The 15,520-nt window shown below is 35.1% G+C and overlaps 1 protein-coding gene across 5 annotated transcripts in view; it reads right to left on the reverse strand.

Moving 5' to 3' along the window:
* The window catches only part of GABRA2 (gamma-aminobutyric acid type A receptor subunit alpha2), a 120,929-nt gene that overhangs the window by 32,598 nt on the left and 72,811 nt on the right, over nucleotides 1–15,520 (reverse strand). For all 5 annotated transcript variants that reach the window (XM_032632661.1, XM_032632663.1, XM_032632660.1 and 2 more), the window contains 3 exons: nucleotides 15,261–15,343; nucleotides 10,407–10,550; nucleotides 9,225–9,377 (listed from right to left, as the gene is read on the reverse strand). In XM_032632661.1, coding sequence (XP_032488552.1) covers nucleotides 9,225–9,377; nucleotides 10,407–10,550; nucleotides 15,261–15,343 — 380 coding nt within the window. The remainder of the gene's footprint in view (nucleotides 1–9,224; nucleotides 9,378–10,406; nucleotides 10,551–15,260; nucleotides 15,344–15,520) is intronic.

The raw sequence follows: 15,520 nt of genomic DNA on the forward strand, positions 1-15,520 counted from the left end.
TTTCTATGAGTTCAACTTTCTCTTTGCTTGGAATTTTTGCTCAATTCTTATGCAGTGCTCTTTCCTATCTCTTCATGCCTTCAGCCATAGACCACTTGGATTCACAGAACATTCGACAGTATCCTTGGTTCTCAGAAAATACTCAGGCTTGCTATTTGTTGAATATATAAGACAGTAAAAATGTATGTTTACTTTAAGACTTAATAAAACCTGTACACATATTGTTTCAGGGATCCTCTTAGCATCCTGATGAGGTAGACAGCATAAGTTTTACATCTATTCATAGTGGAGAAAATCTAGACTTTACAGAGGTTACATGCTTGCTTAATCTAGAAGTGGAATCAGAACCTAACAGAAGCTCTCTTCATTCTTGGTGCAATATTCTTTCAAACATGTAGTTAAATGCTCAACATTATTTGCTGTTTTATTTAATAATTTTATTTATTATTATTAGTTGTTTTATTATTATTACATTTGTTACTTCAGATCTTGATTATCTCTTTATTAAACTACAATAACCTCATTATTAAGGGACTTTCTGCCCAATAGGTGACTGGTTTCTCAAAAGTTGAAGTGGAATGTTCTTCTTATCTGCCATTTTTATGATCACCTATAGTATGTGTTTCATGTAACGGGTACACAGAGCCCACTTATTATATAGCTTTCCTGAACTAAATGAAGAAGCATGTTTTTCACTCACCAATTCCACTGTAAAAAAGATATTTCTAATATTAAATAACTTGTCAGACATGCTGGTGGAGGGGAGAAATGCTCCAGAGTAGGACTAATGTTGAGACCTGTAGGGAACTAGACAATGATGAGGGCAACAGGATAAAGGGAAGGTAAGCATGAGGGAAGGGAGGAAGACTAGTGGCAATATTGAGAAAGGTATGAAGAAATTGGTAACTCAAAATGATAGTCTAATAATTAGATATTTAATATTTGATTTTATAATGTATACAGTTTACATAATATAGAATTTTAACCACACCCAAAGAGAGGTCAGGCCTTTGCTCTCAGCTTCTGGGATGTGATTTCTAGGCCTGGAATGTCACACTTGATAAGAGTGGCTTTGCCTGGGGGCTTTGGTGCAGCTCAATAGTGACAGTTGAATTTAGGGTGGGAGTTTGGGAACATGCCATATCAGCTCTACCTCCCTGAGCAGCTGGAAACTGAGATCAGCCACAAGACCAATCAACCATGCCCATGTGACAGAGCCCCAGTAAAGCCTCTGGACACCAAGGTGCAAGTTAGTTTCCTGCTTGGCAATATGTGCTGCCACGTATCAGTGCCAGGAAAGTACTGCTGTCCCTGGCTCCATGGGGAGAGGCCAATGAAAGCTCTGCATCTGGTACTTTGCCTGGACCCGACTCTATGTGCTTCTTCCCGTGGCTGGCTTTAATCTGTATTTTTTCCCTGTAATAAACCATACCTGTGAGTGTAACAGCTTTCACTGTGTTCTGTGAGTTCTTTTAGTGAATTAACAACTCTGAAAGTGGTTTCGTGAACTCCCTGAACCTACAGTTAGTGTCAGAGTGACTGCAGCCCTCTGCCCTGTGTTCCTTCTAAACTTCACAGTTGGCTAACCTATTGCAATGAGTAAGTTTTATTTGCTTATTGTTTTTCCCTGTATCCATGCAACCTTCTTTTGGAAACAGCACTCTGATTCCCTAATTTTAAAAATTAGGAAAGTACCCCACTTGACACTTTTAGTCTCTATAATTTTGCTAACCTAACTCTCGTTGAACTCACAAATGTGCTTATCTATACTATCTATCTATCTATCATCTATCTAAAATCATTTTCCATTTACTTATTGCCTCAGTTTAACCTACTTAATTGGCCATCAGCTTAAAAAGAGGTAAAAATAACTGCCCTCTTGAAATTTAAATTCTTGTCGGGGAGGCAGATTAAACAAAAGTATATATTTTTTCTATAAAATATTGGAAGATGATATGTGCAATGGAAAAAAAAACATAGAATAGGGCCAGCGGGAGCAGAAGATTCAGGATTGGGAAGCAGTTCACGATTTTAAGTTAGATTGTCAGGTAGGTCTCTTCAAGAAGATGACATTTTAGAAAAGCCTGAAGGAAATGAAGGAGTTAGCCACACAGATATCTGGGAAAAGAGAAACCCAAGCAAAGGGAAAAGACAAACCTTAGAGGTGAATGGCTAGTATATTCATGAAATAAGAAAGAGGCCTGAGTGGATGCTAGGGGAAGGGAGGTCATAGGAGGGGTGTGAACCTGTCCATGATGATTGTATCAGGGATAAGAATGTGACCCATGTCTAACCAATAAGACTCAATTAGGGGACTTTGAGATGGGATGCACATCTAAGATGTTGTTTCTTATGGATATCTGTACAAGCTCATGATTAATTAAGAATAAAGTTAACAAAGAGGCTTAAGTCCGCTGGACTTGAGCTTCATTTGACATAACAAAGGAGACTCGATTAAAAACTGAACACACACTGGCGTATTTCACTTAAATACAGGAATATCAAGAATTCTGAAATTCCCTTCAAACAATTGAACACTGATGATATGAATATCAAAGAAGTTGGATACCTGCCCAGGTACGTCTTACCTAGAGGTGTATAGAGTTCATAACTCCCCAAATATGCCATCTTGGGATATCCAACCTAAACTAAAACAAGATCTGACCACTCTTTACCTATTTATTGATAAGAAAGAGAGAATTAAGTATTAGATAATAAATAGTAATAATAATAGCAAACGATTACATAGAATTTACTATGTGCCAGAATTGTTCTAAGTGTTCCATGTATCTATGAATGTATGTGTGTGTGTTGATTCCCTAAAATACCTAATGAGGTAGATATTATAATCCCAGTTTTACAGAGGGAGGAAACTAAGGTACAAAGAGGTTTAAAAAGACTTTCCATAGCTTACCTAATTTGATCATAGAAGAGCCAGATTTTGAACCAAGATACAAACATCTCGGAGATATTACAGGTTTGGCTCCAGACCAGCACAACAAAGTGAATATCACAATAAAGCAAGTCACATGGAATTTTTGGTTTCCCAGTGCATATAAAAGTTATGTTTACACTATGCTATAGTGTATTAAGTGAGAAATAGTATTGTCTTAATTAAAAAATACTTTATTGCTTAAAAAATGCTAAGTATCATCTGAGCCCTCAGTAAATTGTAATCCTTTTATAATAGTAACATCAAAGATCACTAGTCACAGATCACCAAAACAAATATAATAATAATAAAAAAGTTTGAAATATGGTGAGAATTACCAAAACGTGACACAGAGACATGAAGTGAGCAAATGCTGTTGGAAAAATGTCACCAATAGACTTGCTTGATGCAAGGTTGCCACAAACCTTCAATTTGTAAAAAATGCAACATCTGCAAAGCGCAATAAAGTACAGTAAAACAAGGTATGTCTGTGCTCTGATTCCAGAATCTGTGCTCCTAATCATTTCATGACCTTCATAGCAAACTGCTATTTTTTCTTTTTTTTTCTTATTGTAGTAGAAACCACTAGCTGCCAATCCAACATTTAGTCAATCATAATATTGGAACACTGAATTTATTCAGGGTGGCAATTTCTCAGACTCTCCGGTTATGAGACCAAGTTAGGCTAATAATATATAAATAGAGATTGCCTGAAGGGACTTCTGGGAAAGTTCATTAATGGCAAACACAGAGCTGGAACAGGTCTTTTGCCCTTTTTGCTTACTCCTTCCTGTTCCTGGATATGAATGTGATGCCTGGAGCACCAACAGCCATTTTGGACAATGAAGCAAAACGCCATGCTAGGGATATAAAAGAAGAAAGATGAAAAGAGACAGACTGCCTGATGCCCATGATATTATCATATTAGTCTTGGAGGATATACTTGAGGATTTTTTTCACATGAAAAAAAAAAACAACTCATATAATCAAGCCACTATCTTTTGGATTCCCTAACATAAGCAGTCAAACTGAATCATGGAAATCTGTGATCTAAGTAGAAAAATGAGCAATCCAAACATATCCCTTCTGGGGTTTTAGTTACTTCAAAAATATAAGACAAGCAGGTAAGTCGCTTGCAAATGCAATGAACTTTGTATATACAAACTTGGCAGTATAAGGCATTTGAACTCCCTGTACTCTTTTACCAGACAAACATACACCCTAACAGATGTTTGTTATTTGGTTTTAGTTCTTAATAGAAAAAACTCTCTATTCCATAATGAATATAATATTAAGACAGAAATACCAGTACATATTTCTTATATATAAACTTATTCATGTACTCATATGTTCATATATTAATGTGTAGTAATATATTCATAAATAAACTTACTCATAAATTTGAAAAATGATTTGGCTTCAAGTATGCAAACAATAATTGGCAAGCTCGTTATCACTATTCTTATTTATAGGAAGTTCTGAAGGATGTTAAGCAACTAAAAAAACCATAAGCCACAATTTCACAAAATAAGCTATATGTTTATACAAACACAAAATGAGGTTTGTACACTGCAAATACATTGTTTAGTCACAGGAGGCTTGAAAGCACAAAACCTGAAGTTTAAGGTTAGAAGTTTCCCAAGTGCTTTCTTGTACCATTGGCAACAGAGAACAACTACCTCATCATAAGGGTGTTTGGTTTTGTTCAAGGACATACCCCAAGTATCTAGAACCACGTGATACGTAGGTGCTCAGTAAGTATTTGTTGGTGTTGAATGAACTGGATGTGAGCACTCAGAGAAAGTCAAAGGAGGTTTTCCTCATCTATCATTGCAAGATACGTAGGCAGCCCCTTTGAAGAAATATCTTTGAAATATCAAGCTGCCCCTACAACCACAAAATAAATGCAATATAAAAAAAACTGAATAGATGAAACCTAATACAATGGAACAAAGTTTCTAATATCAAAGGTGCACATTCTAATTTCAACTCCTCTGCCTGCTGTCTTATTTGCTCTGTTTTCTTATTCTATTGACAGCATAAAGTCAGACCTCAAACGCTGAGAAATTTGGCATCTGTGTCCCAGGGCATATTACTTTCTTAACTGTAATAGTTGTTATTGTTGTTGTTTTAACTTGGGGGGTTACCCACCACAGAAAGCCTCTGAGGCAGTAGGAGGGCAGATGATTTAATGATATATTGTAGACCTGATTTAATGGTAATCAGCTTGTAGACCTGACTGTGGATTCAGGGAGAGAAGTTTGGAGAGGGTAGAGACTTTGCTTAGGTAACTGCTGTGCAGCGGTCAGAGAATGATGTTAAGGAGGCAGAAAACAGTGAAAGATAGAATGGGGGTGGAGAATAAAGAGGCTGAGCAGGTTTCAAATCTCATTCCACACGGGATGTAGGATTTTTAGCTTTTACTTTCACACACATATACACATACACTCACATGGAATTATATTTATTACAAACGTTACACAGAATAACTTGTAGAGATAATACTAAGAATGCCTTTACCACCTAACAGTTTATATTTACATGACAATATGACTTTTGGGTCCTTAAACCTGTATTGTGAATCATTCATACACAAATGAATTTACACATTCAAGTATAGCCTGGATTTTTAACTTTGTATGTGTTATTTTTATAATCAGTCTTTAGAAACTTTTGTACATTTGTTATAGTTGAACCTAGCAGCCTAGATACTAACACATTCTGTTGATTCACTGTTAAATATTTATCCATCTATTTATCTCTCCTTATACTTAGGTAGTCTTCTATTGGTTTTTTTTGAAAACATATTCCTCTCTATGATTTATGCTATAAAATCTGTCTTTATTTACCTCAATGCGATATTCTGTTTTCCTTACAACCTTTATTAAGCAAATACTTCATCATTTAATTTTATCTGATATGCTATATATTTATATATAAATTTAGATCTTTCTGGAATATCAACTCTGTCCTAATCATTTCCTTTCTGTTATTAATTATTATGTACTTTTCCTTAAAACTTTATTTTCTGTACTATTTGTGCTCTGAAAATCATGTAACCTTATTTTTCAAGTCATTTGAATGGAAGTTTTGTCGTATTTTTAGCCATGTCAGTTTTTTTTGTCTTTGATTCAATAATCTGCAAATTTTGAAATAGATATCTAAGAAGATTCCTAAATCCTGGGAAATCCTTGGTGTGCTCATCAATTTTTTTTTTAAACTCGTGACTTAAAAATTATTTTACGGAGATGAAATTCACATAATATGCAATGAATTATTTTAAAGTGTACAATTCAGTGGCATTTATGCATTCACAGTGTTCTGCAACCATCAGCTCTCTCTAGTTTCAAAACTTTTTTATCTCCCTAAAACACCCTGTTCTTACTACAAAATCACTTCCCATTTTCCCCTGCATCCATCTACTGGCAACCACTAAACTGCTGCCTGTCTCTATGGATTTGCCTATTCTGTATAATTCATATGAAAGCAATCATACAATATGTGACCCTTTTCATCTGCCTTCTTTTACTTAGAATGACGTTTTCGAGATTCATACATGTTGTAGCATGTTATCAGTATTTAATCCTTTCTATAGATGAATAATATTCTACTGTAAGTATATACTACATTTTGGTTATCCATTCATCCACAGAAGGATATTTGGGTTGTTTCCATCTTTTGACTATTAGAAATGATGCTGCCATAAATACCTGTGTACAAGTTTCCATGTTAACATATGTTTTCATTAATCTTAGGTAATACCTAGAGATGGAATTGTTGGATGATATGGTAATTCTATGTTTAACCTTTTGAGGAACTGCTGAACTGTTGTCCACAGAAGCTGTACCATTTTATATTCCCCCAGCAATATGAATGTTTCTATTTCTCCACATTCTCACCAATATTTATGTCCTTTTGTTTTGTTAATTATTATGGCCATCCTAGTATGCATAAAATGTACTTTATTGTGGTTTTGATTTGTGTTTCCTTAATGTACAATGATATATATCATTTCTTGTGCTTGTTGCTATTTGTATATTTTCTTTAGAAAAAAGTCCATTCAAGTTCTTTGCCCATTTTTTAAATTCAAGTTTTTGGTCTTTTCGTCTTTGAGTTGTAAGAGTTCTTTATTTATTCAGGACATTAAACCCTTATCAGATATATAATTTGCAAATATATTCTCCCATGCGTAAGTTGTCTTTTGACATTATTGATAATGTTATTTGAGATACAAAAGTTTTCAGTTTTAGTGAAATCCAATTTATCTGTTTTTTCCTTGTTACTCATGCTTTTGATGTCAAACCTAAGAATACATGGCTAGATCCAAAATCATAAAGATTTATCCTATATTTTCTTCTAATAGTTTTATACTTCTAGATTTTACATTAATGCTTTGTATCCATTTGAGTTAATTGTGGTATCTGGAGTGAGGTAGGGGTCCAGCTTCATTCCTTTGCACATGGTGGTCATAGAGCTGTCCCAGCACCATTTGGTGAAAAGACTACTATTTCCCTACAGAATGGTCTTGGCACCCTTGTTGAAAATCCATTGGCCATAGTTGTTTGTTTGTTTGTGGACTCTCAATTTTATTCCATTGGTCTATATGTCCATTCTTATGCCACTACCACACTGTTTTGAATAATGTAGCTTTGTACTAGGTTTTGAAGCTGGGAAGTATGAGTCCAACGAATTTTTTTTTTCTTTTTCAATATTGTTTTGGCTATTTGGAGCCCCTTGCAATTTCATATGAATTTGAGGATTGGAATTTCTGCAAAAAAAATAAAAAGCCACTGGATTTTTTACAGGTATTGAATTCAATCTATAGAGTGCTTTGGGGATAATTCTATCTTAACAGTATTGTCTTCCTCTCAAAAAACATGAGATGTCTTTCCATTTAATTAGGTCTTCTTTAATTTCTTTCAACAAAGTTTTATAGATTTTAGTGGACAAGTCTTTCACCTATGTGGTCAAATTTGTTTCTAGGTATTTTATTATCTTGGATACCATTATAAATGAAATTTTTTTAAAATTTCTTTTCAAATCATTCTTTGTTAGTATTGAGAATAAAATTGAGTTTTCTCCATTGACAATAAGAATAACCAACAGTTATATAGCACATATTAAATGCCAGGCATTGTTCTAAGAGCTTACACATGTCTATGGTCTCAAAACACTATAGTCTATAAGATAAAGGTACACTATCTTAGCATGGCCTACAAGGACTTCCCATTAGGCCTCAAGCTATACTTCTATCTGTATGTATATCAACTGACACTGAAACAGCTCACTGTCACTGAATACACTATGTTCTTTCATCCTTCAATGTCACTGCACACTTTATCCTTTTTTGGCTAGGATTCTTGTCCCATATCATCTGTCTGGGAAACTCCTACTTATCCTTCAAGAATTAGCTCGAATGTTGACTCAGCTACTTAATCAATCCTTTTAGGGAGGATCCATGCCCCTGTCTTTTTTAATGGTTTATATGTGCCTCTTTTATAATGATTTCATCTTGTGTTGCCATTATCTTTCCTGCTTATTCTGATGCCCTCCACTGTACAGAGATAGTTGAATGCAAGGACTGTATTTTATATGCTTTTGCACCTTTAGGGCCTGATGCCATATCCAACTTAGTAGATTCTTAATACAGCTTTCCTAGATGAATGAGTGGACCAAATACACAAAGGTGATCTACTTTGTCACAAAATGTACTCATCCTAGTTCATATATCCAAAAAGCAGTAACCAAATTCCCCTGCATGGTTTAAATCAAGAAAATTAACTTTGTTATTAAACACACTACTGGTAGCGAATGAGGGAGTCTTTTTCTCCCTCTCTTTCCCTTCCTCCCTTATTCTCTCTCACTTAAAGTACTAAGGTCATTTTTGTTCATCTAAAAACCAAACAAAAAAAATGAAATGAAATAAAATAAAATAAAATAAAATAAACATAGCTTAGAAATATGGTACTGTTTTACTTTACATTAAAACCTCTAAGAATATTCTCCTTATACTAACATGGAAAGAAACGTTGATAAGCAAAATGATTTAACAGAAAGAAGACAATGTAATTCAGAAGATTTGAGAACTTCTTATATTCCTTTTCAAGAGTGTGACACTGACTCTGTATTGTACCTCTCTGAGCCTCAGTTTCCTCATCTATAAGGCAAAACAAATACTCCCTGCTCTGCATACCACAAACTACTGGGGTGAAGATCAAGAGAGATAATGCTTTTGAAAGAAAGTCATGAAACAAAATGTGCTGTACAGCAAAGTATGTAGTTATTCACTCACCAAACACAGTTCTTGCAGGCACAGATTCTCTATTAAGCCAGAATGACACTTGGGAGAGAATGACAGTCATGATGCAAGGCAGATATGTCTGAATCACAAAATACCCAATTTTTCTTTTCAAGTGGAAATGAGCTGTCATTACGGTATATTCACCTAGAAGAAAAATTTAAGAAGCTTAAGAAACTGTAATAGTCAATAGTTTGAACATTTTGGAAATGGAAGGGATTAGGCAAAGAACAGTCCCTGATTTAAAAAAGGAAAGAATTTGCCCCATATATGACATGGAAAGTATATAACATTAAAATGCCCACTTAGCATAGCAAGAGTATTTAAAAGAAAATTTTCATATGACCAAAAAATTTGAACGGCATGTGTATCGTGTGGAATTTGTTTTTCTCTCTAGGTCATGCTTACTGACCAAGGGATAGAGGATTCATAAATGCTCTGACCATGGATTATCTTACTCGCACAGGTTCTCATCCCCTTTGGTCCCAACCTCAAGCCTCTGTTTTGACTGTTTCCAGTCCAGCCCTCTCTGGCTCTTTAAAGTATTGATCTCTGGCCACATCTCCAAGACTGATTTCCTGGCCCAGATTTTCTACTTTTAATCTTGTCACCAATTCTGAATTTATGTGTTAATGTCTGCTCTAATATAGTGGGGTCAGTTCCATCTGATGCTCATAGCTACCTTCCTTTCTGTTCTCTGGGTTTACATCTGCCAGATGTGAGATCATTCGTTCATACAGCTGCTTTTTCTTCGAAAGGGCTTTAGCTTTCCCACACAGACCAATAGTAATTATCCACAATCAAGAGTTGAAAAGTCATAGCTTATCCAGAATAGGGGGAAAAGAATTAGAAAGTGAGGGGAATTGTAACACTGTGTGAAGGTAAAATTGGCTTGTCTCAAAAGACACACATGTTTTGAATTGGGAGCATAAGTTAGACTACTGTTTTTTAAATTTTAATGCACACCTTGGTATCTCCTTGAAATGTTGTTAAAATGCAGATTCTGACTTAGTAAGGAGTCAGGCCTGAGATTCTGAATTTCTAAAAAGCTCCCAAGCACAGTCTGCTGCTCCTTCTTAGGGCACAAAAGGTTTTAAGCAAACTGACACATTTCCAATGACGTTCACCCATTAATCTTCTCAGGAACTAGCTTTTCTTTAGACTCATTTTACTAACCTGTACTGGATTTAATTGTCTCCTTCCCAATTGATTGGCCCAGCAGATCATACTGATTTAACCTAGAGCCATCAGGAGCAACTTGTACAGAATCAGATGCATTGTATGTCCAAATGTAAGTGACCTCCGAGGTTGTATACGCATCTGTAGGAAATCAGGAAAAAAATCTTTTTAAGCATTTTAGTAAGAACTATCAATAACATCCAGCATCAAAGTTCGCATATTTCATAGAATTACTGTTTACTATAAAAATTGATATTTTTTAGGGCAAAAAAGTGCCTTTGAAATTTACAACTTCAGTATGAAGGGTGTGAAGCAGACCAAGAGAGACAACCATGACCACAAGAGTATTTTCACTGTAACCACTTTGAGAGATGAAGAGCAAATTTCTCTTTAGAGCCTGCAAAAATCACTGGGCCCTGAGATGGTTAAAACATCCTCCATATTCGCAAGGTAGTAGATGACGGCATTACAGTAAACAGGTTATGAATGCCCAAGGCCCATTTAACCAGTTAATTTAGAAATAATAATCACTCATGAAAAACTTATGTCCATGTGAGAATAATGATATGTGTTTATTTTAGGTATTATTTTTGTAGTTAGTTTTGTAGGTTTTTCTTCAAAACGTTCACCTAGTTAAGAATTAAGTGACTTGGGCTTCCCTGGTGGCGCAGTGGTTGAGAGTCCGCCTGCCGATGCAGGGGACATGGGTTCATGCCCCGGTCCGGGAAGATCCCACATGCCGCGGAGCGGCTGGGGCCGTGAGCCATGGCCACTGAGCCTGCGTGTCCGGAGCCTGTGCTCCGCAACGGGAGAGGCCACAACAGTGAGAGGCCCGCGTACCGCAACAACAACAAAAATGAATTAAGTGACTTAACTATCATAGTACAATGCATTTCATTAGAAGAATGAGAATTTGGCAGAATATGCAAAATAATTCAGAATGCTATAGTTTCGCAAGTTGAAAACACTTTTTAAAACCTGTTCATTTTAAAATTAATTAATGCACACAGATCTCACTGAACTATACTTGCATAGCATCCTAATTAAGCTATGGATTGGCAGGAGGAGACAAATCATATACAGACCAAGTATAATTTTCTGATTTATTTGGCCAAGGATACAGAACTAAGCAGAAGTGAGATGACTCTAACGCTGGAAGGCAGGCAGCCTATCTTGTCTCAGTACTTCTCTGGCCCTGGCATTTCCCTTGTGCCTGTAGGGGGAACAGCTGACCTCTCCATGCGGGCAGAGTCTCTCCACAGTTGAATAACCAGATAATTCCAGCTGTACTACTGTCCTTTCAAAGAACTTCTATGCACTTTTGCTCAAGGGAATGTTTAGAAATATTAGTTACTCCTGGTCCTTGAGCAAAACTCAGCATCACAGTCACATTTTCAGTTGAGGGAGAGAAAGAACCAGCAATATCTCTGCCTCTAGCTCTCCAGGACAATGGAAAAGCTCATTTACCTGCCATCTAATAGATTTTCTAGGTTAATACCATTGTTCCGGGGTGGTTCTGGTACTTACCTTGATCTAAAGTCTGTGATCACAAATCCATTCCCACTTAAGCATTAGTTACAATAATGTGAATGCTGTGTCTTATTCACTGTGTGGTCTTTTAATGACATACTACAGTGTTGTCTGGTTTTCAGAATGTTACTAGTAAATGTTAATATCAGTGAAATACATGTATACACCTACACCCACAAATAATTATATTATGTGAAACAATTTTTGAAATAGCATTCTAAAAAAGTATGTATGTATGTATATCATTATACATACTTCATATCACTATATGTATATATATATATGTATTTGTTTTAATAGCAGATCTATTCCTACAGCTTATGAATGAATTCAGTTACCCTAAGGTCTAAATTTTTATTAATTAATTTCAATTAGTTAATCATTGATGATTCTGCTGTTACATATAAATAAGTAACATGAGTAATGTATATAACTAGCAATGCATTTGCAGATCATCAAGTGGCCTTCTCTTCAATAAAATTTCAAATGACACAGAATTTAATAAACCAAAAAGACATCACATGCTCCAGTTCATATTAGAAGGCCTCAGAGTACTCAGTAGTTGTGGATCTTAATAAATTATGAGGTTTTATTTTAAGCAATTATAATAATTCTACTTTTGAATTTTGACGTTTACCTTTAAACATAAATAAGAGAAGATGAAACTCTACAAACGTAGGTGACATTTTAAAGAAACTAGTAAGAGACTAATGGGAGGGACTCTATCTTACTCATCTCTATACTTCTTGCACCTGGCACAATGCCTGTCATGAGGAAAATGTTCTTACTTCATTCTTGCTAGATTAATCAATAAACTCATAATATTTTAATTCTGTTATTTACTGTTATGAAAGATGGAAATCTGGATAGAAGCCTAAGAATATGTTAAAGAAAATGACTGATCCTGCCCATTCTTTTATAAAAAAGCAATTATTTACTTTCATTTTTTAGGCAGGAATGTTTTTTAGATTGGGGGTCTGATGAGAGAAGAGAGAGCAGAAAGTCATGCAATGCAGATAAGAGGCATTTCCTGGCCTACCAACACATATATAAACTTGGAGACTATTGTGATTTTTCAGTGAAGTATAAAAGGAGAGAAAGACAAATTTCTTTATAAATTCCATATCTAGATTAAGTTTCCATTAAATAATTTTATTTAATTTTATGCAGTAATCCATTTTGAGTCCTAATCTGCATTAAACATCAAATGCATACTGACCGATTCTTAATATTTGATAACCAAAACAATCCCCAAATTATTTTTATCCAAAAAGAAAATTTATAATTTCTTTTGGGATAATGCCCAGAATACTCTTAGTTTTCCATTCAGGAAGTTTTAAATCAAATTAAACAGCAAAGAATTATAAAAAGATGTGAGGCAACGGGAATAACGCAAAACGAAACTGAATTCAAAATTTAAATTAGTAGAAAAGATGCTTCTTTTATTTGAGAACAATGATAAAAAGTTCCAGAAATTCTGTCATTTGTGGGGACATGAGGGAGTTTTTTAAATAAGTGAGGAGTAAATGACTAGAAGAAAAAGTCATGGCTGCTTCCGCTAAAATTTGTTATGCCAGTATTTTAAGTTTTAGGTTGGCTTGTTAGTCTATACACCATGCTCGTGTCCATACTATTAACACTATGTCTCAAGTACCTACTATTGGCAAGGATAAATGAAAGAATATACAACTTTTTTACTCAATGTGTCAGAAAATAAATATAGAGAAAACTAAATAAAAAAAATTACTTCAATAGAAAATGCCTAACAGTAAGCTCTGTGTGCTGCCTGAAACACTTCTAGATACAGAAAACCATATTCTCAAATGTACAATATTACACTACTCTGAAGATGCACTCTAAGGGATTTTAAAATTTCATTTAAAATATTTTCAGGTGTATTTATTTCAAATTCAGAATTGAGACATCATACGGCATTTATATTTGGTATCTTAATGGCACTAACTTGTCCACTGAAAAATGCCTTTCCTTCTTAGACCATTACTGCATCTTGAATAAATCCTTTCTTTGGTATGAAGGCTTTTCAGTTTTCTATTTAATGCCATTTATGCAATGCAAATGAGTTTTTCTCTGCTGCAGTTTTTCCAGCATCATGTTTACTTTGTATAACAAGATTGACTATCTTAAATAATCTTCGAAAAAGTGCCAGTATTGAAGTGATAGTTTCCGTGAGAAGAAAAAAGCGTTTATTGTTAAACAAAGGAGAGATTCTCAAAGAAAATAGAGAGCTGACACCTTTCGTAAGATTGAACAGAACAAACAAGATTGAACTTCTCATTCCACAAAACTACGGCCATCAATAAAATTAGAGGGTTTTGCATTCATATTAGCCACCATTCTTCTCTTTTCTTTCACTTGATACAGTCTGTGGGGAGAAGGCATATTATTCAGTCATACATATTTGTATCAGGTGAGAGAACTGCATTTCTATGCAAGAGAATGAAAAGTCAAAACTGCCCAGAATGGACAAAGATGAAGGTGCCAGAAAGAGCAAAGGTTTCTGAAAAGGTCAGGCTATGGAACACACTCACAAAAGAGAGAAGCTGCTTAGCTGTGTCCATGAATTTATCCTGAACCTGCCCTGAATGCCTTGTGGGCCTAGGGAGATGATTTGACCTTCCCTCTTTTCAATTATTCTGGGAGAGCTAATGCTTCTGCTTGACATATAAGATACAACCTCAGTGACCTAAAGAACAGCCAAACGCACAGAGGCTTTTCTGAAATATTTTATGTACACAGAAAGTGCCCACATGTAGCAATCGAGTTACATCATCTTCTTCAAATTTATTTTAGAAAGAAACTTTCCTTCCGTTATTAGAGAGTAGAAAGGTAATTAGAGATCCAGCTTTTTTTTTTTACCTATTCTCCGTTGCCATTTGCAACAGGTTGATCACTACTTTAACAAATAGAATCTATCCTTAACATTTCATTCTTAGTTGAAAAAAAAGCCGTTTATTTAGCATTTTTAATGGGTTAGCACTTGAAAAAGAAGGTAAATGACATAGTCCTGACCTTCAAGGAGCTCCCAGTCTACTTTTTCACATTGATAAAAACGCAAGGTGTTCTTTATTAGCAGTAAAGCAAATGACAATTAAACACAATGGTTAAGATATGATATTTGAGAGTACAATAGGGCTAGCCAATTGATTACTTGAGGGAAATCAGTATGTTTTTTATTTCTGCATCTTATTGGGCAAGTATTAAGCATCCCATCATATGAGAAGAAAGTACACAATTATGTTGTGCTGCTGCCTATCCCTGATTTTATTGACCCAAAACATGTACCTTCATCCCCATACTTACAGCTGCCAAATTTCAGAGGACATGAGTGGGCATCCATTGGAAAATCCTCCAAGTGCATTGGACACTCAGCTTGAACTGTAAGCCTAAAAGTCAAAATTCCACTCTTTGTTTACGTAAATTTGCAAGTCAAGATAAATCACTGCTTATTGTGGTCAACAGAATTAATGATGAGGTAGGACCCTCATTAGGGCATCTGATTAGGCTAATTCACATTTAAATATGCTTTTGTTCTTTCACATTTAGGTGATCCTTCAGAAGAC

Source organism: Phocoena sinus, chromosome 5 (assembly GCF_008692025.1).
Source record: "Phocoena sinus isolate mPhoSin1 chromosome 5, mPhoSin1.pri, whole genome shotgun sequence".
Taxonomy (NCBI): domain Eukaryota; kingdom Metazoa; phylum Chordata; class Mammalia; order Artiodactyla; family Phocoenidae; genus Phocoena; species Phocoena sinus.